General features: G+C 33.2%; 2 protein-coding genes across 3 annotated transcripts; one reads left to right on the top strand and one right to left on the bottom strand.

The window, feature by feature from the left end:
* Positions 1 to 1,642: 1,642 nt before the first annotated feature.
* On the top strand, positions 1,643 to 4,313 carry LOC139844375 (GATA transcription factor 11-like). Its single transcript, XM_071834595.1, has 3 exons — positions 1,643 to 1,904; positions 2,749 to 2,976; positions 3,552 to 4,313. The coding sequence occupies exons 1-3, from the start codon at positions 1,893 to 1,895 to the stop codon at positions 4,176 to 4,178; spliced, it is 867 nt and encodes a 288-aa protein (XP_071690696.1). The 5' UTR covers positions 1,643 to 1,892; the 3' UTR covers positions 4,179 to 4,313.
* A 2,646-nt stretch (positions 4,314 to 6,959) lies between these two features.
* LOC139844046 (uncharacterized) lies at positions 6,960 to 16,130 on the bottom strand. 2 transcript variants are annotated; one of them, XM_071834253.1, is made up of 19 exons: positions 15,920 to 16,130; positions 15,287 to 15,390; positions 15,060 to 15,146; positions 14,866 to 14,941; positions 14,681 to 14,755; positions 14,226 to 14,279; positions 13,551 to 13,610; positions 13,335 to 13,451; positions 13,116 to 13,210; positions 12,829 to 13,034; positions 12,006 to 12,103; positions 11,442 to 11,545; positions 11,103 to 11,268; positions 10,495 to 10,617; positions 9,774 to 9,856; positions 9,126 to 9,270; positions 8,995 to 9,024; positions 8,271 to 8,347; positions 6,960 to 7,871 (listed from the first exon to the last, which is right to left on the bottom strand). In XM_071834253.1, the coding sequence occupies exons 1-19, from the start codon at positions 15,956 to 15,958 to the stop codon at positions 7,079 to 7,081; spliced, it is 2,532 nt and encodes an 843-aa protein (XP_071690354.1). In that variant the 5' UTR covers positions 15,959 to 16,130; the 3' UTR covers positions 6,960 to 7,078. The 2 variants fall into 2 exon arrangements, with proteins under 2 accessions (XP_071690354.1, XP_071690355.1); XM_071834254.1 differs by having other exon boundaries at positions 8,271 to 8,341.
* Positions 16,131 to 24,877: the final 8,747 nt, after the last annotated feature.

Below are 24,877 nucleotides of genomic sequence, written 5' to 3'. Positions count from 1 at the left end.
ATTGACCTAGTCAAGGGTTTGATCCCTTGTCAAGTTTAGTCCCTCAACTTTCGTTCGGGTGCGGGAATTACCTAAACGAGATAATTTAAAACGCGCATCAACGGGAGATGTTATAAACATATAACGGACTTTATATTAGTATAACGAAAAAGTAAATGGAAAAAGGCGGGATGTTACAGCAATTTCATGTCATTCTTTTTCGGTTGTGAGAAACTCGAATTTATCAGTTTCTCGATCACAGTAAGCAAAATCTGATGCCTCGAAGTCAACATTTTCTCGTATATAGTGGAACAAACGCCATGTGTCCCAATAGGTTATATCGAGTGACTCGAACGATTTACATTGACCGTCGAGATACATCTGCCAGTCTTCGCTTAATTCTCCCCATAGTAAACGTTCATGGAAATAGAGCAACGAGCCATGAAGTTGAAGTTGAGAAATTGAGAGGAAATTGAAGGAGTGTTTGAAATTGAAGTTGAGTGTTTGATTGTATGAGGTGTTAGTTAAATGTGTTTATATATATATATATATATATATATATATATATATATATATATATATATATATATATATATATATATATATATATATATATATATATATATATATTGTACCGTTGATAATTTCAAACGTTCAAAAGCAGTGTCACAATCCAATTTTCATCCCATCTACATTTTGCTGTACAACGACTAAATTGAGTACGTGGTTCAACGGCGAAAGAATAGAGAGATAAAGATAAAAGGATAAAATAAAAATTATTAATGATAATATTGAAACTTAAGTCCAACTAAAACTAAACAATCAATCAAATCTTTGTCTTTGTAACCAAAGAATCACTATATTATCTTACAGGATTAGAGCGCCAGGAGTCGAAGCTCTTTTTCATCGTTAAAGGGATTTAAGGGTGGCAACGGTGGGAATCCCCACTCCGGCCCGCCGTTAAATCGCCGTTAAAATCCGGCGTCGGGTGTCACCGTTAGCCAGGCGACGGTGGTTGCAGCCTCAATGTTAAAAAATTTTTACTTTTTTTTTCTTTCTTCTTCTTCTTCTTTATTTTTCCTTCTATTTTCTTTTCCTTCTTTTTTATTCTGGTTCTTGTTTTTGCAGGTGGAACGCGAATGAAGAAGATCAGCTGATAAGAGTATTTTAGGTTAAAACATGGGCCAAAATTGGGCTAAAAAGTGTGGCCAATTTTTTTTTAAAAATGGGTCAATTTATTTAAACAAGTTGGGTTAAAATTTTGGTTTATATATTTTTGTTAAACTAACATAATTATTGTTTTATTTATTTTATACATTTTATATGTTAGTTAGTTACATAAATTAAAAATAAATAAATTTAAATTTAAATTAATTAATAATAACTAAACTAAATAATCAAATAAGAAAAAAGAAAAAATAAATAAATAATGATTTAACAATGAGATTTAACACTGAACCATTTTCCCTATTTTGGCCTCAGTGTTAAATCCAGTGTTAAATTTAACACTGAGATTTAACACCGAACTACTCCCTATACTCTTACAACAGTACAGTCACGTTAAAAAAACACCTCTTTATTATTTTGTGAACTACATAAATATCTGTACAAGTTTTTTAAAAAAGTGTTAAAGTTTGAATACTTTTGAGTACTAAACAACAAAATGTGATCAGGTACAGTGTGGACCACCATGTGATTCCATGCACCATCACCCCCTATTTACTCCATCTCTTAATTTATTTCCCCCCTTTTCCACTAAACCCTAATTTTACTATTTTTTATTACTTGCTTCATTTCATCTGCACACACCAAAAAACACACACTCGTTTCCGCGTTCTATCACTGTAATTCCTTTTTTATTTTTTTGAAATTTAAATTTGAAAACTGCAATGGTGTAAAACCCTAGTTTCGCGATGGATTCAAAGGTTAGTTTTTCATTTCAATATTTTCGTTACATTTTTTAGTGTTTCATTTCTATCGCTCTGAAACGCACCAGATACGACGTCGTTTTACTCTAGGGCAAAATAGAGCCCTAATGCTGCGTTTAAAAGCTTAAACCCTCACTACGTCGTCGTTTTTTTATTTCATTATTTTTAGGGTGTTTAATTTATTTCGAATTTTCTAGAAGAAATTAGAGAGAGTTTTTGGAAAGTTCGATAAATCATTGGATTATACTATACAATCTATCTTTATATATACAGACAATATGTTGAAATTAATTAGTACGGATTAATTTATAAATGTCCGAACATATTGTGTTAGCGTTGTGATTATTAGATTATTTATTTTTGTTCATTATTTACTTAATTATAGAAGGTTTATCTTTGTTAATTTTTGAATGTATATTTGTAATGGGGCTAAGAAACAGAGGATTAAATAAAGATTTTGTTTTTAAATCAAACTTATTTTCTATCTCTATTGCATATCTTTAATTTTTTTTTAACTTTTTGAAGATATATTTACCTTATCAACAAGCCCAAACGTTGATTGTAACACATATAAATACTAAATAAATATTTAACCTTTGGCAAAGATATATACTTTTATATACGTATATACTTGTATGCATTAAGGTAAAAAAAAAAAATCCGTATGTTTCTTTGACTTTTTTTGGTATACAAGTTGTGATTGGTTGGTATACGTCATTCACAAGAGACATACACTAAAAAAGCATAATATATATGCAGAAGTTTTGAGTTCTTCATTGTATTTTTAAATTAAATAAATAATAAATATTGGTTAATGGTTAATTATTATCATATTGTACAGGATAATAGAATGTGTACTAATGATGCTTATGGTCATGGGTTTTATGATGATGATGATGATGCCATACCTGATATATCCGATTTCCCGGATAAAAATATAGAAGAAGATGGTCTTAATGAGGATTGGTCGAAACTTGGTCCTATTCCAGCCGAAGTTTTTGATGATGTTTTGCTGCCTGTTGTCGGTCGTGGTGATGGTGTGGGCTCTACCAATCTGTCGACATGTTTTGTAAGTTTAGGTTTTGTGGTGATTATTGAAAGTTATGATTTTTTAGTGTATGCTTTGACTGCCTTTGTTGACTCCTTGTTAATAAAGCTTTCAGCTTTGGTTGATTAAGTAATATAAACCCTTAGTTAGGACCACTAAATCCTTTAACCGATTGTTTAAAGGGACTTGCACAGGGTCATGTTATTCACATAGTTGTAGGTCTGTTTAAACCCTTAGTTTAAAGGGCCTGTTTGCTTTCCCCTTAATGATATGTTTTTGTAGAGCATTATTAATCAAGTAAAATTGTTGTTTCCTTGTCACTTAATTTAAAAATTGGTCTGGGAGACATAGAATCATACACCCTTTCTCATAGAATCATACACCCTTTCTCATTAGGAACTTAATAATAATAAAGAAAAAGAGTAAACAGCCCCTCGAGTCTTTGAATAGTAAAGGGTTATCACTGTACATATGATTTGAATGTCTGTGTTAAACTTGTTTATATGTTAACTAATTGTTATTTTTTATTTCATTAATTTTTTTAAGCAAATTGATAAATGGTACCCGTTCTTGTATTTATATGTTTTTCTTCTCAGAACGATGGAACAAAATTGCAGCCTGTTTATGATGAAGAAACTTTCAAATCTAAACTAAAACAGCAACTGCCAACAACTTTTTTAGATGAAAAAAAGCTGTACCGAATACCAATATTTTTTGAGGCACCCAGCCCTGATTCAGTCCTTGAACGTGGTAGTAGCTCCAGCTCCAATGAGAAGACGACACCTGTTATTTTTCGAACCGGAGTATCCATTCCAGTTAAATCTCGAAGCAAGCGTTCACGACCCAGTCCAGTTTCAGGTTCTAATGCATGGTCAAAGTCACCCATACTAATTCCTACTCAAAAAGTGAAGAAGAAAAGAAGAGTTCTTTCTCCTCAACAGCCTGTTAACGGGACTAAAAAATGCAGCCATTGTGAGATTACGAAAACTCCACAGTGGAGAGAAGGTCCAATGGGGCCCAAAACACTGTGTAATGCTTGTGGGGTCCGGTACAGATCAGGACGGTTGTTCCCCGAGTACCGACCAGCTGCAAGTCCGACGTTTATACCGTCGCTGCACTCGAACTCGCACAGAAAGGTGATACAGATGAGACAGAAGGGGGGAGCAGGTATTGATAATGATAGTTATGTTGTGAAGAAACCTCCCAGTTCAAATTCTACATGACTAGTTAGTTAGTTAATTAGTTTAGTTAGTTGTCAGTCTCATATTTATATTATGTTAAGACTTAGGTGTTTAGAGTATTGCTATGATTTTTATTGAAGCAGATATACTGTTTTGAATTTTTTGTTCAAAAGTTTGTTGATGACCCATTGCTGGGTTTTTGGGTTATATCAAGTTATGATTATGATTTTGAGTTATGAATGGGTCACAGTTTTTGGGGAAGGAATAAGCAAGCAAAACTGTTTTTTTTTTTTTTTTTTTTTTTTTTTTTTTTTTTTTTTTTTTTTTTTTTCTTTTGCTGGTTTGCTGTTTCATGTCCAATGCTCTTACATTTTCTGTTTTGTTGTTTATTCAATGGGTTTATATGAAGCATCCATCTGTATATGTTTTAAAAGGTTTTGTTCCGAAATAGGTTTAATGTCATTATTACCAGCCAGGCGTAGTATCAGGTAGGTGTTTTCCTTGAAAGAGACGGTCAACGGTAAATTGAAAAGGACGGGTCCTCGAGTTCGAGTGGTCGGGTTCGTTTTGATAGTTTGGTGTGATTCCTCTTTTCGTGTTGTAATCGGTTTTGTTTGGTTAGTTTGTATTACGGGTCGTTAGAGAGGCTCGTTTATAGATAGTTTCGTTCAGATAGTTGCTTTCTAGGTACGAGCTTCCCCGTTTCTCCCGTCATTTTTGTTTCTTGTTGAGGGCGTTTTTCTTTTAAAAATGACCTCGTTTCTATACGAGATTGTTTTTTCGCCAAAAAAAGGTAGGTGTTTTCCTTCGTTTGCGGATACTATTTTTAGTTTTCGATCAACAATTGGTTGTCTAAGTTGACACCAAAATCGTGCTTGAATGTTTGACATTTTTTGGTATGAATAACCTGTACACAAATGGGATTTCTGGAAAATGGTGTTTGATGGATCAATGTGTGCCTAAAAGGGATACTATCACAGTAGAAGAAGATTCGTTTAAACCAATGAATATTCGACAAGTCTTCGAAGGGGGTAGTGTTTCCACATGTTTACATAGAACCATTGTCGAAAATAATGCAATTAGCATAGATTTTTCAGAAATATAGTCCATGGAAAATATGATTGTGAAGAGGGGAGGGACTTGAATCACTTATAGTTATTAATCGATTCTATTCTATCAAATTAAAATTATCTGCTTGAAACTTTGAAGAACATATAATCAAACTCAATAAGCAAATATAATCAAACTAAAGAAGCTTAGACTTGTTTAGGCAAAACAAAGTTGACTTGACTCTAAATGATGAATTGGAGACTTGGGTGTTTCGATTGGTTGTGTTCATCGATTCGGTTTTCGGTTTTCCGGGTTATTCGGTTCGTTTTTTTCGGTTTTCAAACTATTAAAATCAAAACCGAAAACCAAACCTAAACCGAATTCAAATATTAAAACCGAAAACGAAAACCGAATTTGAATTCGGTTTGGTTTCGGTTAAAACCGAATTCGACTTTCAAAATCAATTTTATTCTTTTTCCCTACAAGGTGAACAAACATTATCTTATTAACTTTGTAATATGTCGTACTAAGCTAATATATATAATTAAACGTATATATACAAATTTACAAAATACAATAAGACTATATAAGCTTATAAAATATCATAATACAATACACATTATATCAAGAAAATAAACAAAATCAATAATTAAGAGAAAGTCGATTTGAATTGGTTACATATATAAGAATGTGGAGAGAAAGAAATAAGCAAAAAAATATGAATTATATATTTTAAATAGGATTTGAAATCCGACCAAACAAATTTTGACTTGAAAAAGTAAATTATCTACTCAATCATATATCTAACACATGTATATAGATAACTTAATATATTTATTTAATAATGTCTAGATTGAATTCGATTTTCGGTTAACCAAATTCAGAAATTTCAAAACCGAAAATCGAATTTGAAATCGGTTTTCAGTTAATCAAATTCAGAAATTTCAAAACCAAAAACCAAACCAAAAATCGAATTTGAATTCGGTTTTCAGTTTCGCTCGATCCGAAAACCATTTTATAAACTCAGTTTGGATTTTTTCGATTTGGTGTTCGGTTCAAACGGTTTAAAATAAACCGATGAACACCCCTACGTTGACCCGAACAATGACCTGACAAAGTGAATAAGGTCAAGCAGATCGTCGCCTCATGGCTTCTTTAATCGTCCCGTGTCTTTCATGACGTTAACACAAATATATAATTCCTAACGATTAATATAACCACTATGTTAATCATCTTGCAATAATCTGAGTTCATTTTTGCATAATCATTCACGATTAATTAAACTAAATAATGCACTAACACTAACTAATACAATTTGAAGACTAAAAAATGTCAAACAAATTGTATACAAATATACACATTCAGCAAAATCATAAATTCTGATGTTTAAATTTTCACTTTTAAATACTAGAATGAAGATTTGTAACTTAATTACAAATCTCTAACCTGATAAATTCGTGTCGTATTCAAATACTGAACACCCAGACCTTTACTATTAGAATGCTAAGAAACGAAACTTAGCATCTCACTGACCTTCAAAGTCCAATCATATTAGTTTCCGTTCAGTGTATTCGTAGTTTCAGTTCACAATGAACGTCGGCTTTTTAATAACTAGAAAATATGATTGCAAGTAAAAGTCTAAAGAAAACAATACCTGGAAGAGACCAAGAATACAAAGTGATACAAGAGGAGTGATTAATACCTCACAATTAATTTAATTTGTAAAACATATTTAGAAAAGAAAAAAGAAAAAAAAAGACCCTGAACAATAAGTAATAACCAAGTAGTAGTCAAACATTTTAGATTAACCTACACAACTATGTCCATTTCAGAAAAATATATTATACTTTACTGTACATCACTTTAATACAAACATTGCCATCATTTCATCTTCATTCCGAAACCACAATCTCTTGATCCACCCTCCAATAATTGTTGTCATTGAACTCTTTTGCCTCGTTTTCGTTATCTTTCTCGTTATCCTTCTCGTTTTCAACTCCACTAGCTGCTGTAACCTGTCTCTTTAAAGCTCCAGCTTCACCGACAGTGCCTTCTTTAAGAGCTTTATCCATAGCCTTTTCTGACCCGTCTGATTCGACCCCTACAAACTCAACATCTTCTTCAAATAAAGAAGGCACCGCACCATCTTTTGGGCTTGTATCAGATGATACAACTGACCCTTCACTCAATGAGCCGTTGGGTAGAGACGTTGAACCTGGGCTGACTGAGAGCCCATCCCCAACTGGTGTCTCGGGTGAACTAGGAATGTCAACAGTAGTAGGAATATTAATGTCGTCTTCAAAAGGGTTAACCCCTGACCCAACAACAGGCTCACCCCATCCGACCCAATCGGGCATAGGTCTATCTGCAAATAAGTCTTCACTGTCTGTTGACTCGAATCTGAAAAAGTCAGCATCCGAGGCGCTTGTTTTTTCATTTGCTTCGTAATCTTCACTAAACGGATTTGGGCTCCGATTGGTGATAGAAGTGGATAATTTGCTATCAGGAAACTCCTCATTTGCCCCAACTACGACATCATCATCATCATCACGATTGGAGTTATTAACAGTAGAAGATTCCTTTAGGTTGATCTCGTCCATCATGTCTGATGGTGACGTTGCTGTCATAGTTGCATCACCCATTTTATCATCTTGGAAAGCAAACCAATTGGAATTTGTAAACAAACTGTTGCACAGAACAAAAAAAAAAGAGCAAGTTAGATTGATGATTGAACTGCAATACAAATACTCCATCGGGATAAAATTAGAATTTCCTTTTTGTTTTTTAATTTTCAAATAATTTATAATTGTATACCAAGTATGATTACCTAAAGTACACTAACAAAAACTAATTTTCTTCAAACTGGGGTGTAGGAGGATTTATGCTGTTGAGTACACTTTGGATATAATTAGCTATGTTTAAACCGTTTTATCCATATCCTTTTAGGTGTATCTTATTATATCTTTAACCCAACTGGGTCATTCAAATATAAACAATCCAAATAGACTTTTTAAAGGTAAATGGGGCCGAAACTGCAGACGAAGGCTGACTAGAAGATTTATGATCCATTTTCCAGAAGCTTACCTGCCTTGGTCATCACCCAGCCTCAGGGATGATATGACGACTTCAGCAGAATCATCGTCAAAGTAACCCTCCTGCATCTCCAAATTCAATTGCAGATACAGTATCAGAATCAAATATAGACACACACACACACACACACACACACACACACACACATATATATAACAGATAAAACAGATCTTAGAAACTACCATAAATCTAACCCTAAGTACTGTAATAATACTTAAATCATTAAAACTCGTCTAATACACGAACTTATCTAGAAATTAAACAATCGACTAACATAATCTAGAAGTTAAGATGTTCATGAAGCTCCTGATTTATCTGAGAAGTACTCTGTACGAGATCCAAATGGGTCTAAGAGCTTGTAAAATCAATCAGAACCTATTTTTTTATTCATGCAAACCACATAAATTGGTTTTTTCAACAACTTGGATTATTATTGTATAGACATAACTATTGTAATAATCTTTATAATGTATAAAATTATTAACAAGGACAAAAGACTGTATCCAGGTCAACCCAAACACAACCTTGTCTGAACCTTCCCCCAACCAGCCTCACGCCCATCTTGTGACAAGAAAATGTTAACAAATCAACCCAACCCGACATACTTCGACCTATATCAAAATAATATGTTTAAACCGGTCACGGGTCACCCAACCTATGCAATAATCGTCCCTATGTATACACGCAGAAAAAGAAACAATGAGCATAATAGTACCTCGTCAACTCGACCGAGACTTTCATGTCCCTGCAATAACATAAAGATCGCCATAAGTCCATAATCATGATATAAAAATTATTTTAAACATAAAGCAAAATGGAACGAATATAAATAGACCTGCAACATACCTCTTCACCTTCTTCATTATCATATGCATTGTATCTAAATGCATGGCTTAAATTATTTGCTAGAGCAGCAACATCATAGTCTCTGTCATGATGAATGTCATCTTCATCACTATCCCTATTCCTATCATGTAGTGAAGTAGGTCGACTGAAAATATCAAGAGGAGACACAAAATAAGTATTATGAAAATATGAAAACAAGAAAGTGAAAGATTTAAGGCAAAAACTAAACATTATGGCTACAGGACAAAAAGAAAGATGTACTTGACCTCGATAGTCATCGTCTCTATGGCGATGTTAAATAATAGCACAATATGACTTACGTTTGTTTGTTCTCACACATTAAAATTAATGCGCAAAGCATCAAAAGGATCTTTGTAGGCATATATATGTACATGACAGTGGGTAGCAAAAAACATACCCCTAAAATCTAAGGCAACACCTAAACATTAGGGCTACAGGACTCGGGAGAAAGAAGACCACGATACTTGAACCTCGATAGTCAACGGCTCTATGGCCAATTGGCAATATCAAATAAGAGCACACGACTCGCATATTTTGTTTCACACAGATATTTTAAGCAGAAATCATAAAAAAAATAACTTTGTAGCCTTGTAAATGTAAATGGCAGTGGGATAGCAAGAAACATACCCACAAGCCCATCGGTACACATTTTCAACCATATTCCGGTCCTGTAATGCCGTAGTCTGCCACTCATTCCATTCGTTATTTTCCTGGATCACAAAAAAAAAATAAAAAAAAAATAAAAAAAAATAAAATAAAAAAGTTTAATATACAGGCTTCCATGAGAAAAAGAAACATTCATATGTAACACATACAATTGGAAAAAGAAGAGTTTCAATTATCAATCTTAGTACAATATTCTTCACTAAAGACACAATCCTATTATGATCAAGTTGCAAAACACGCTACTCAGGGATTTCGAAAGCGCAATCGGCAATTTGGGGAGTAATTGGGGATTAATCAGATTAACTTTTTATACATTTAAATAATAAATTTCAAAATTATATAGTTATATAGAAGAGAAAAAACCATAAACATAAACACAGACTTTAATATAACTGTCTAAAAACATAAACATAATCGCTCATTTATTTAAAGACTCTAAAATGCTAGTTTAAATTCATGTTAAAATGTTGACCAATTTTGACTTTGGCCAACAAATCTAAGTTAAACCATTAACCGACGTTGACTGATTAATTAAACAGATTTGGGAAAATCGGTACAAAACGGGCTGTTCTTAAAAAGGAGTAACCGGGAATGATCGTGGTTTTCTCCAACAGTGATTATGATGCATAAAGTAAGTCATTAACTGATGCCGTTATCAATATTTCAACGAATAACAGCACACCTGAATATGTGTCTGAATGCGACTATCCGTATTCGCCAACTGCAATATTTTGTTTGCAATTCGTGTTATATGTCCAAGGTTCCCAAGCCGGGGTGCATTTCTTCCAGCAGCAGGCAATGTAGGCTGCATAATACATAGCAACTATTACAAAGTCCAGAAATTATTCGCATTCATCGTAGAAACAATATAGATAATAGATAATATGAATGGAAGAGAATCATCCAAACTTTATTTACAATACTAATAGGTAAATAAATTCATTCATTTAACAGAAATTGCAGATTGAAGATAGGCAGTCGAACTTAAAGTCCAGAAACCACATGAAAAAGTTGAAGAATAACAGTGGAGGTAATAATGTTATAACTACTGTATCAAATTCATATGAACTTTTGAATAACTCATCACTTAAGATACGGCTTGTTTTACAAACGTATAACACGTAATACCAGTTAAAGCTTATTTTGATAACTATTATACAAAGTATACAAATTTTATCTCTTCTTTTTATATCTGATTTATAAACGAACAGTTGTAACAGCGTTTTGGCCTAATGCTACAAGTATTTACTCTTAAGAAGTACATTCATTGCAGTGGGTGTCATGGGTTACCAGATTAAGTTCTCCAGAAAGAAGTGGATTATTATCTGTTTGAAGAATCTTTGCCAACAAACCACATGCTTGCAGAAGATGATCAATGATAATACTATTTGTGCTTTCAAGGCAAGAATATATTATGCTTTCGATGTGATGATGCAAAGCATTATTGTACGGGTACCTACATCAATTGATAACACAAGAGACTGTAAGAGTATGCATCATATAGGTATATTAAATATATCATAACATATATTAATAATAAACCATGGTTGACAACTTCATATTTAAGTAACAAGGCTGTCTTTTGTACATTCCAAGAACATCAAAAGAGATATATCTGAAATGTCTTACTCAAAGAAAAGATCAATAACTCTTTGTATAGTTCCAGAGCTGATTAATTCGTTTTCTGCGATTTCATTCCCAGTTTTCAACAGAACTGAAATAAACTCCACTATCTGCAAGCGTATAATAAAACCATCCATGAGAAGCGAAAATACAACTAGAAGTGCAGATTATAATAAACTGGATGCAACGCAAGGTGAGGACATGAGGTGGCATTATTCGAACTATTGGCATACAAATAAGTTGATTCTGGTTGTGGTTCGTGGAGAGGTTAACCAAATATAAACAGGTAAAAGGAGAACGGGTCAAACAAGTCAAAAGCCAGCCACTATTATACTAACGCATACAATATAGATTAATTCATTTGAGAATAACTATTATCATTGAAATAATGTAACTTCCATAAATGTATTGACACACAAAGTGTATACAAATATACAAAAGATATGGACAAGTGTTTTTGGTTTAACTCGTCCGTCCAGGCCTATCCCCGCCCATATTACCCCTTGGTAGATATCTCATTGGACATTTGCTATAACACAAATTAACAAGACAATATCAGGTAAATCTAACCTTCAGACGATGCTTTCCTAGAGGAGGCGTCAACTGGCCATATGTAGTTGGCAGAACTTTTTCATCTAGTGATACATTCAATAACTTCAACAAGTCACCTGAAACAATTAATAGGGCGGTCAAATAACTAATTACCATAATCCCCAACTCAGTTAACATAACCACCAGCAATGCATGTATCATCCCATCAAAATTTAGCAGTACCATTGTCACCCAGAAAGTTTTCAAATTTACTCTGCATTCCAGAACATTCATGTGCATCGATTTAACACGCCAATACTTCAAACCAATTTTAGCTCTTTTGAAGTATTTTTATGATTTAAATATGGTGGCAATTGTGGCATACTTGGGACTACTGTACGTAACTTAAATAAGCTGGATTACTAGAAGCGTGAATGCATAATCCACCAAGCTCAAACTTGTCCAAGTTCCCGTTTAGGGAACTTCCAAATTTCTTTGTAACTTTAAGTGAAAAAGATAATCAAATAGATTTAAAAAAATGGCTACAACTTTAAAAATACTCATTAAGATTTTAATATTTCAATCATAGCAAAAAAATCAACTAATATTCCCACTAATCAATGACGTATATTACTTTAACAATTCATGTAATACAAAACAGAACATACACAAATTAAAAAAGCAGAACAGTATGATGTAGCTAGGAACTTTAGAGAATCTGTTAGTTCTGAATATCGAGCACAGATCATACAGTAACTTCTAAATCCCTTACGCTATCAACTTCTTTACAAATATTTGAAAGAATTAGAACATACGACTTGTACTGAATAATAGAATGTGACATCAGTTGTACATAACTCACCGAGTCTGGGCAGCATTGCTCCTACAGTCTCCTGGTTAACTTGCACAGGTGACTCATACATATGCTGACCTCGAAAAGAGTAAAAGGGAGGAGATGGAACCGATCTTTTTGGATCCAACAAAGATATACATACAGACAATGAGCTGACAAGTCCAGATTTTGAATGTGAGTCGTCCAACACGTGACCAAAAATCCTTGAAACATAACTGTAGAAAAAAGATGATAAAATATAATAAACAGAAGAAATATATAATAATCAGATGTCCATTATATGAGATCATACAAACCTCGGGGTCGAAAGTTTAGAGGCAAGAGGTGATGATACATTTCTAGTTATAGCACATAAAGTTTCTGCTGCATTAGCATGTACTTCAGGAGTGCTCTGAAGTAATTTCAAGAACAAAAGAAACATTAGAGTGTCCATTACTCCATTAAAGCTGTCAAATGTGTACATTCATAAACAATCAACATATATACATATATATTAAATAAAATGTTTCACTCACAGATGGACTCAATTTATCCACAATCATCTCCAACAAGTTGCTCTCTGTTAACCACTGCACCACATCAACGGAGTCGGGAAACATATGATCATCAGATCCAACAAGTCTCACCAAGACCTTTGTTTTCAGAAAACAATAATAAATGATCATTTATCAAGAATTATCATAAAGCTCAAAAGCTGAATTCTGTGCAACCGGAATTGAAATTACACTAACCTCCATTATCGAAGTAACTCCGATCAAATCAACCAGCTGTTGGAAAATGTACTGATGAACCTGCTCACGTTGATAACAAATAAAGTAAATTGCATGAAGCGAGGTAAAAACAATATAAATTGGATGAGTACTTTAAAAACTCAATATCCTGGACCTTAAAATGATTTTGGAGTGAAATGGATGAAAAATGATATGAGCTACAAAAAATACCCAATAAACCAATATGACCTTTTAGGTAGTTACTTTATAAGTCGCAGTTACATGGATCAAATATATAATAAGGTCATAGTACATCTTTACCGTGATAGAACTGTTTCATCCAAAGTGGTCTAATTTCATAAACTCGAGAAAAAATCTTAGACAATACAATATAATGACTTTAGATTTTATACTTTGTAGACTATTTAGGTAATTTTTAGTTTAATGCTATTTGTAATAAAAGTTCAGAACTTGTTGAAATAATGAAAGTATAGTGATCAATGTAAGATTTAAAGTATTTCAAGTATTCAAAAAATTAAGTCAGAGCCATAATATCAAATAGAAATTGTGATTGAGCAATAAGGTTGAGCCTTTGTGAAGGATATCAAACAGAACGATAATCAATAAGTCTTTTCACTAATATTAAAAAGCAAACTAATCATAATACAAAACCGTTCAAAGATAGTGTTTACTCACTTGAACATAATTTATAAGTGGGACCGTCTTCCGCAACATGAGGCATATCACAACCTACAGCAAGGCAGAAAATATCTCAACCAATGGTTTTAAGCCACACAGGTAAATGAAGATTCGCAAAGTATCTTAAACAATGTGTGTGTTTACGTGTATCTGCGAGAGAGACATAGATCCACCATATGAGCTTATAAACCCTATATACTCATACGCTAAATACTAGAGTGCAATTGCACATGGGACCGCGAAGTTGTCACATTACCACCTTTTTTCCCCTTATTAAACCCATGATCATCCATCAATCTCCAAGTAGAAAAGGATAATTACTACCAGCACACTAGTAACCCAAAACGCACACACGTATAAACATATATCCTTACGTCCCTCTAATTGATCTGACTATAGATGAAGATACTTGTAGTCAATGCAATAAGGATCCAGGTTCAAAGAAAACATACCTTGCTGAAGTACCCAGCCAGCAAGGCACTGTGCGAACGGTTTGGTTCCAGGAACGAGAAAAGTAGATTCATTAGCTGCAAGTTAAGATTCAGCAGGAAGATTATGTGAGACTGAATATAATTATGTATGATTTCTGTAATAACTCATACAAGATAAAAAGCAGAAACCAAAATCAAATGGGAACCTCTTCTTCTTCCACTAGAGTCTTGAAGATCACATCAATTTCGCATGTAAAGATCTCACAAGCAATAAAGGGAAACCTAAAAATTAAAAAGAACTATTATATTTGACCAATTTGGCTCCTAATCTCGTATACAATTTATAGGACATGAAATGATATGGTTTTATGTGTGTGTCAAGTAATGATCCATGACATACTTGAAAATACGTTTGCTATCAGCATCCTCCTGAGGCTCCTCTGTGATGTATCGCAGTAACTGTTCAACTTGAGCTCTGTCGCGCAGGCTGAAAAACAAGCACTCTCTAAGTACAACACATATATTCTAGTCATCCTATTTGCAATTTAATCCAAAGTCATGAATATTTACCAAACTTCAACTATGATAATCAATTATTTTACAAATTACTAAGATAAAGCCAATTACAAGTTAATGAGACGGCTATTCAAAGCTTTGCATTCTTGAATAATATCTTCTTCATCCAAAAGCTCTTCCAAAGTGAAAATGTCCTTGTCCAAAATAGACTCGACCTAAACGTAAAACAAGCCATACGATTTTAAAGATAATAACATCCAGCAACACAAATAAAACTAGCCTGAAGCAATTCAATACAACTGATTAATCAACAAAATAACGAAAAACGATTTCAATCAAATGAATATCTGGATCCACCTCATCACTTATTACCTGACTTATCGATAGTCAAGCATAATATAATTGCAAATTTCATTGTTTTAACTTCGAATACAAAGCTAAAATTAATAATAAACAAAAATAATTTCAAACAGGATCCACTACAAAAGAGGAAAATAATACAAAGCTAACATAGATCAAACAAACATTTAATTAATACAGTTAACTATAATTAACTCGCAATAAATTGCATGAAACTAAATCTATCTATATCTATATCTATATCTATTTTTATATCTATATATGTATATGTATATGTATATGTATATGTATATGTATATGTATATGTATATGTATATGTATATGTATATGTTATATATGAGAATAAATGAAATGAAATGATGTAATTGTGAAATTGAAACTTACAGGTGAAGAAGCGGAAAGAGATGTAAGGTGCCAAAACATGTTGAATTATAGATCTGTAAAGCTTAGATGATGTGAAGATTAGAAGCTATAGATACACCGATTGGCCGCTCTGGATATAATAATTGAAGGCAAAAGCTAACAAAAACCCTAGTTTTAATTTATTTGTGTTTAGATGTTTAGATTAGAATGAAAAAAGACAGTCAATTCGATTAATTTGAGAGAAAGATGAGCTGAAACAAAAACAATATAAAATAATGAATTAATTATTAATTATTTAATATTTAATTACTAACTTACTAAAATACTAAATACTAAATACTAAATAAAATTAAATTAAAATGTGGTAAGAAATATACAAGCGTGGTGTTAAAGATGGAAAGCAGTTTGCAAAACGGCAGAGTCAAAGATGTTCCAAACCATTCTATATTAAGTACCACTCACGCAATCATCTCCTGCTGCCTGGAGTAAAATCGGATTAATTCAAAAGCATGGCGGGTAAAATCTCCTCCTCCATCGCCTCCGCAACGCGATGTACAAAATGCAACCTTGGGTAGATTTCAAGATCAAGAGATAACCTTGTGTGCAATGTTGTAACTCCCGTGAGTCGAACTCCCGACCTCTTAAAAGAGAGTCAGGTCATTACCACTTGGGCTACAATACAAGGTTACTTAGGTAACATTTTTTTCGCGGATTTGAAAATAGGAATGGAAATTCTTATTTGCGGTTGGTTGAGTTTGAAGGATTTTTAGGAATTTGCATTTTAAAACCCATAAAATTTTATGTTCATTAAAGAATTTCATGACTACGATTTGTGACTATGTGAGTATGGTATTTCAAAATCCTCTGTATATGTGAGGGATTTATAAATTTCATGTTTATCATTCTTTACGTTTATGATTTACGTTTAGAATTTATGATTGTGTTTACGTTTTACGTTTTACGTTTACGCTTACGATTTACGTTTATGTACTACTATTACGTTTTAGGTTTACGTTTTACGTATTACGTTATAAGTTTTACGGTTTACGTTTCACATATTATGGTTTTTAGTTTTACGTTTTACATTTAAGTTTTATGGTTTGCATTTTACGTTGATGTATTACGTTTAGGATTACATTTTACGCTTATTTTTTACATTTTACGTTTTGCGTCTTCGATTTACAAAGCCCCCAACCCACCACATGATAGGCTTCAAAATCTTCAGTTATCAAATTTCAAAGGATTTCAAATCCTCGAATCAAACGCCACTGGGCGTTTGGTTGATGGCACTTCATGAGATTTGTATTTGAGGTTCCATGAAATCATATGCTTTTTTATGATTTTTAAAAGGAACTTGTAATTTTAATCATATGAACGATGGATTTTAAAATACTTGATGGTTGGGTATGATTTTAAATCCTACCAAGTTTCAAGGGAAAAAAAACATTGCACATTCTAAAAAAATCACCTCTCATCTTCTTGCTTCTAAAAAATGCTTCTCCAAGCTTTCTTCATGGACATCACATCAACAAGTTTGTAAGTAACTAGAGGGGGGTGAATAGTTACTTAATACGTTTTTAACACTTTTTCGATTGATCACCAAATTCGATTCAACTTTGATCAACCTACTCAACTCAAACTTGATGTGTGTAGTGTATATGTTCAAAATGATAAATGAAGTAATGTAAAGAACATAGACACAAGGATTTATAGTGGTTCGGGTGGATGTTAACTAGTCCACCTTAATCCACTCCCCGATTACACTAATCGGGATTTGTTGCTTCATTAAGCACTTTTCTCCAAACCCGGTGGAGATCCGATTTACAAATCTTCAACTTCTTTGGTAGACAACAAACCTAATCTTTCTATCCCTTTGAAAGATCAACTCCAACCTAGATCAACTTGTCTTCACCTTGGACAAGTATTAATCTCCAAATAAGATTAATCAACTTCCTAAGTCCCTTTAAGGAAGTAGATCAGTATGCTAGCCTATGCTTCTACTAATTGAAGTTACAAGAGTTATACACGTTGCAATGATGATCCTAACACAATACTAGGACATACATTACATTAAGTAAACTCACAAGATAAATGATTTTGATTAGTAAGTTTACAACAACCCAATTCTATATCTATAAGATCATAGAATCTTCTCTTGCTTGATCACATTTGAGTAGTAATTGATGCACTTGTGATCACTGAAAATAAGCCTTTGAAATATGCAAGAGGGTCCCCTTCAAATGCCTTTAAATGTTTGCCTTTTATAGTGAGATTCAAAAAGTAGCCGTTGACACACGGTTGCCATCACGGTCGACCGTGGTGCGACCGTGCGTGCTCCAGTCCAAATTTGATATCCGTTGTATAGCCGTTTGACTCAAATTTGAACACTACATTTTGGCACCTTTACTCCTTCTAGCACCTGCAAAAGAAACCAAACATCCTATACAAGTACTATATGCATTAAGTGTGTGAGATTTGGTCTTAATGCATGAAAGTGACTAATCATTCCAAAAGTGGTAAACCCAACATTCTTGGAGAAGTGTCTTGATTGATATTTTGGGAAATCTCAGTTTGGTCAATACTTAGTTAGTCACTTTAATGCCCTTGGTTCAATTCTAAAGACTAGTCACTATGTCATTAACTTCCTAGTTTCAATTAATCACAAGTCATGTCCTCTTTGAGTTTAATTAGAGACTAATTGAATGATGTCTCTATAAGATAATCATGAAGTATGTAGAAACATTAAAGTTAAGTTATTCTTGAATAAGCAATCACACTTAGTTACTTAGTATAGACCAAATAGACAATTGACTCTAATTTCATTGTGAACCATTTTACACTTAATCTATTGGAGTAGGTTAGTTACTTGAATCCTAACTAATGAGCACATAGCAAACATATTAATCAAGTTGACAAGTTTATGAGTATTAAACATATTGACAAGTAGCAAGTAATACTCACATAGCAAGAGATAGTTATTCTAGGATCAATCATATAGATACTTGCACAACTTATAATTCAAGCACTTAATAAGTTTAATTTGCAATATAACATATTGTTTGATTAATGTGTAAGCACACATTAATGTACAACACATGCACAAGGGTAGAGCAATCTCTAGTTGGGACTTGGTGACCATCCTAAATGTATCTAAGTGTGTTTTAGGATTACAAGTCATTACTAGTTAACCTTAAGAGCATTGTTCCTCATTTAGCCTTAATTAATCACTAAGTCATTTCTAATAGCAATCATTTTTCTAGTGACATTGGCTTAAGTGTGTTGGTACTTGATGATCATACTAAGGATATCTAGATAAGAATTAAGATCACAAGTTGTTGATTAACACTTATGTGTTATGCCTAATCTTGGTTAATTTGTCATTAAGATGTCATTAGGCGTAATTAATCACAATTAGTGTTTTTATGACCAAAACTCGGTTGAGTATGAAGAAGGCATATATTCTAAGCATGTTGAGAAAGGTTTCATGAATTATAGATGTCGGAAACTAGTCAAACTTTATTTGGTCGAAAATGGTAACAGAGAAAACTGCGGTCGCACTGCGGTTGACCGTGGTGGCGACCGTGCAACTTGTTTTCACAAAACTGCGTTGTAATTCAGTTTGGGGTTTCATAGTTGACTATGCGGTCAACCGTACCTCGACCGTGTGTTTAGCTGAACTTTTGATTTCATTCTTTAACTTATGCTTGACTTGGTCGTTTGCAAGATAAAGTATGGATTAATGACCTTACGTGTTTTATGTTAAGATGTCAGTCATCACTTATGCATATGCGTGTGTCATCATCAAAACATATTCTTTGGTTAATCATACTTAAGTTTATCGTTTAGTGCATTAACCCACATTCAACCAACAAATTTTCTTCATTTTATGGTTCTAAATTTATTTTTCTCATCATCGAGTAAACAATATAAATTTTAAGTGACACATCATGCTATCCCATTGAACTAAAGGTTAAAATCATCATGACATGTTGTCTCCTACACAACTACATAAGAAAAGAAATGGCAAGGGATCCATTTGATGACTTACCTCCTACAAATCCGGGTACCGGAGACCATGGAGTTTGCCAAAATATCACTTACGTTGGGGCTTCTAACGGGTGGACTTAATTCAGAGATAATTTAGCAGTATCTATGTTTGGATCTACTTAATTTAACATTACTATCAAATTATAGTACAAGTTAGAAAGAACATTGTCTATTTTGATATGATGATGTATTTTGTTTGTGAAAGTTAAATTGTGATCTTTAAACAGGGATGGAAAATGTGATAAACAAGTGTAAAATCTTATCTCTACAAGCCTTTATATATTTGTTCATTTGTTTAATCATTTGTAAAAATATGTAGAAATTAATTGAATATCTTATAAATAGAAGATGCTAACCAAACACATTATAGGATTTGAAATCTTGGGATTCAAATCTTGGATTTTTAAATCTCCAAACTAAATGCCACTAGGGATTTTGAAATCTTGGGATTTGAAATCATATAATGATCACACCTAAAACTAATTAGGTAATTTTAGAATTAGACTTGAGTGCTTAATTTGGAAAAAATATGTTGATCGATTGTTTTAACTCCAATAACTGTGCTAACCCCATTCGAAATCTGGATTTCAAGGGCGTAAAACAAACGATTAGATTAACCCAACTTGATTAGATCGAATGAGTTACTATCTTGAATGTTGATGAAGTCCGATATCGACTGAAATCTTAATCAGAGTTGTATTTTTGACTGAATAATGTTACGGTATAATATTGATGGAGTAATGGTGTGTGTTCAGTGTGTTGTAATGAATGACCCATGAGGTGTATTTATAGATGTTTTGAAATAGTTTGTTAGAGGGAATGATGACGTGGCATATTATCACGCCCCCGGTTTAGGACATGATACTTTTCATGATTCAGAGTGTCCCAGTTATATTGAACGACCTCTAAATGAGACGTTTTAAAGTTTTTATTCAGAAATTGACTATATACTTTTTGATACAACCCAAAAGTACAAACATAACGACAATACGAGTTTGCAATATATAATACAGAATAAGCGACAGCGGAAGTTTTCAAAATATGCGAACAATGCTCCTGATCGAGACTTCAAGCTATGCAACCACTTAAGGACCTGAGAAACATATGCTAAAATGTCAACATAAAATCGGTGAGTTCATAGGTTTGTTATATCAAAAACATTGTGGACCACAAGATTTGTATCATTTCAAACTGTTATAAAAACATTCTTAAATACCATGAGCACCCAATATCGAAGCTTAACATTGTACCTTTACCCCATGTGTAACAACTTTAATCCAGAGTGTTATAGGATCTAATTATTATGCACCCGTTTGACCGGCGGTAAAGTTAGCAGCTGACTAACCCGGGTGAGGGTGTCAACCCCGAATAGCTATTCACAATAATTCGCGCTTAAGTCCATAACTAACGATATTGAATCAGGGGATTTGTGTGTATTACGGAACGAACAACTCATGCATAAGAATAAAGTAATAGTACTTGTGTCCATGCGTAAAACGTAAAGAAGCATGTGTTATCCCTCCGAGTATAAAAACAGTAAAAAGTGGGGCTATGAAACTCACCTTAGTACGACTAATGAAAGCTATCGATAAAAATGAGAGGCCGACCCGAAACAAGTATGTACTGGATAACTGTATAAATACTTTTTATAAGTTTTCTTAAGATATTTATATATAGATATTTCAACTACATTTTAAAATGTTTCTTGAATCACTTTATTAAGAATTCGTCTTATTTTACGATTTATATATTTATTTATGGTGTACGCAGGGCCGTCTCAATAATTTAAAGGTCCTAGACGAAAATAAAAATAGGCCCACATATACGTTAAATTTTTTTACCACGCATAAAAAAATAATACTATAATTTATCTATTTATTTACTTACATTGTATTTAACTATTAAAAACAAGATATTTTAACTTAAATTGACAATTTTTTATTTGATTTAATTAATATATTGAGAAAAATATTTATATATTCAAAATTTTGGACCCTTCTAAATTTTTGGGTCCTAGACGGTTGTCTATCTTGTGTATGCTCAAAGATACCTATGGGTGTACGTTCATAACTAGCAATTTATGAGATTTCATGAAAAAGCTATTATAACCTTGTTCTTATGTTATTTAAAAAATGTTATTAAGGATTTTAGCAAGACAAAAGTACTTGAAGGGGTAACCAGTAAAAATAATATTATGAATAACTATTTTCGTAACATTATATGTACTCTCGGGATATCAAAGTGCAAAACTCTTGAAAATACTTTTCTTCTTCATGCGAATTTGAGTACCAACAGAAGCTTTAAGCTTCAATTTTCGTTCACATTATTATAGCTTTTTTTTTTTTTGAAAAGCAAGAAAGACTTATATTAAATAATCACGAATAGTACATGGTTGACTGAGCACCCTTAACAGCACGATACATTACGAAAGAAATAAGGAAAACAAATTACATCTCCCTAAGCTAATTGCAAAGATTGCAACTAACAAAAGGAGTTAAAACTAAGGGTGTAGAACCATTGTAGCCAATTCATAATATGACCCTTGCAACGTCGTGAAATCCAATCATATGAAAGAACTTGAACCTCGCTAAATAAAGATAGGACCATCTCAAGCTTATTCTTGAACACCTTTGCATTTCTATTCTTCCATAGAATGTAACAAACCACCCAACAAACCGCTTGCCATTGATTCTTTTTATGATCCCGTGCTACACAACCGAAAGTACCATTAAAAATATCCTCAAACCCGAATATAGCCGAATTATACCCCCACTATTTAAGAACTTTAGCCCAAATGTCTTTTGCCACTTGACAGGAAAAAAGTATATGCTCCACCGTCTCAATGTCACCATCACAAATCGGGCATCTCACACTATTCAAGTCGATGCCCCGTTTATCTAACTCGAATCTTACCGGTATACGTCCTAATCTCGCCCGCCAAATAAACACCTCCACTTTTTTTGGAACCAAACCATTTCACAACGACTCAATAGAATTAACCGCACGTGGTAGAATGACTTTGTCGACAAGAACCGAACAGTCCTTGACCGTATAAATGCCCTTCGAATTAAGATTCCAGCTCCAACAGTCTTTTTTACCTTCGTTCAGCTGCAAGTTCCGAACAGTATCACGCAACTCATTTAGTTCACTATTCGTTCGGCCCATCGGTGGATATGCCCAATTGCCGAGCCCATCTCCCTTAAATTCTTCGATTTTGCTACTGATGTTGATATCTTTGTCAATCTCTAGCCTGTGTAGTCTTTTGAATCTGTCCTTAAAGCTTGCGTTCCCCACCCAAATGTCATCCCAAAAAGAAGTGTTTTTCCCGTCCCCGGTTGAGCGTATGAAAGAAACAGAGAAAGAAATCCCTAACCCGTCCACATGTTTTCCTGCATCACAAATTGAATTCCAAAGGCTAGCGTTTGGATTCCGGGCAAGCCCGTTACCAAGCACAAGACCTCCATTAGAACCATAAATGCTACAAATAACGGTGACCCACAAAGTGTTAGTTTCGGTTTTAAACCTCCACCACCACTTACAAAGAAGAGTCAAATTTTTACTTTTTAAGGACATGATATTTAAACTTCCTTCTTCGTGAGGAAGAAGGATTTTTTCCCACTTAACCCATGACATTTTAGAATTAGAACCCGTCCCGCCCCAAAAAAATTTTCGTCTCACACTCTCGAGAGAATTAAGCACACAAGTAGGGGCACGAAAGAGCGAGAAGTAATAGAGAGGTAGGCTAGAGAGAACCGACTTAACTAAAGTTAACCGTCCACCGAAAGAAATCATTTTTGCTCTCCAATCCGCTAACCTCTTGTTAAATTTCTCTATCACCGGGGACCAATCATTCAATTTCTTCATCCAATTACCCACGGGAATACCCAAATACATGAAAGGAAATCGACCGCCGAGACAAGAACACCAAGACGCAAGAGCTTCCACGTTATCATTACTAACGCAAGAGCTTCCACATTATTATAGCTTTTGATTCAAATATTTATTAAATAAAGCTGGTTATAACATATAACTAATTATTAGTATAAACTAGTTGTGGAGCCCTCGTTTTGCTCCGGGAGTTCCATTTTGAATACGAGTTTAAAAAAAAGTGTTGATCTATTTTGTAAAAAAGAATTTTTTTCGACATCTAATGTTGAAGGGTTGTTCCTTTTGTGAAAGTTGTTTCTTTTAGCGTTCGAGTTTTTTAAAAAAAAATTGGTTGGTTTATTTTGTTAAAAAAAAAATTCCGACATCTTTTATGAAAGTTGCTTCTTTATTGTTGGGGAAAAAAAAAAGAACTGTAGCACAATAGTACCCCTGGTGGGTACAACTGTTTAAGCGTGAGGTACAACCCGACGAAGCACGTGTGGGTTACTGTTCACTTTGGTAGTTGTTTTAGTAGCGTGAGTAATAATAATAATAATAATAATAATAATAATAATAATAATAATAAAAATAATAATAATAATAATAATAATAATAATAATAATAATAATAATAATAATATAAGAATAATAATAATAATAATAATAATAATAATAATAATAATAATAATAATAATAATAATAATAATAAGAGTTATTTATACTAATGTTCCTTCTGGTTTATTCAAAATTATGCCAATAGTCCTTTTTTTTTAAAACTATATGGATAGTCCCTGTGGTTTGATAAATGCATGGCGTTGGTCCTAAACCTGACGCCATGTAATTAGTTAACGGGACAAATTAACTGTTGTTAAGTTTCATACCAGTGTCGTGCATTTTCAAAACCACAGAAGATATCCGTATGATTAATAATTTAAAGGAAAAAGACTACCAATATACTTTTAGAAAATTACGGGGACTAATGTGTTTTTGTTCATCTTTTTCACCTTCAATTAAAACTAATTCATATTCATCACCCTAATTTATGAATACTAATTTTGATTTTGAT

The sequence above is a fragment of the Rutidosis leptorrhynchoides genome, chromosome 4 (assembly GCF_046630445.1).
Source record: "Rutidosis leptorrhynchoides isolate AG116_Rl617_1_P2 chromosome 4, CSIRO_AGI_Rlap_v1, whole genome shotgun sequence".
In the NCBI taxonomy this organism is placed as follows: domain Eukaryota; kingdom Viridiplantae; phylum Streptophyta; class Magnoliopsida; order Asterales; family Asteraceae; genus Rutidosis; species Rutidosis leptorrhynchoides.
Note: the sequence above shows the minus strand (reverse complement) of the source record. Positions and strands in the feature narration are given on the sequence as shown.

Excerpts from the sequence above, each read along its gene's own strand:
- LOC139844375 (XM_071834595.1), top strand. Across the intron at positions 2,977-3,551 it reads CCAATCTGTCGACATGTTTT|AACGATGGAACAAAATTGCA; the intron begins GTAAGTTTAGGT and ends TTTTCTTCTCAG.
- LOC139844046 (XM_071834253.1), bottom strand. The coding sequence starts at position 15,958 with ATGTTTTGGCACCTTACATCTCTTTCCGCTTCTTCACCT. Across the intron at positions 14,280-14,680 it reads TGGCTGGGTACTTCAGCAAG|GTTGTGATATGCCTCATGTT; the intron begins GTATGTTTTCTT and ends GCCTTGCTGTAG. Across the intron at positions 9,271-9,773 it reads GTGTACCGATGGGCTTGTGG|TCGACCTACTTCACTACATG; the intron begins GTATGTTTCTTG and ends TGATATTTTCAG.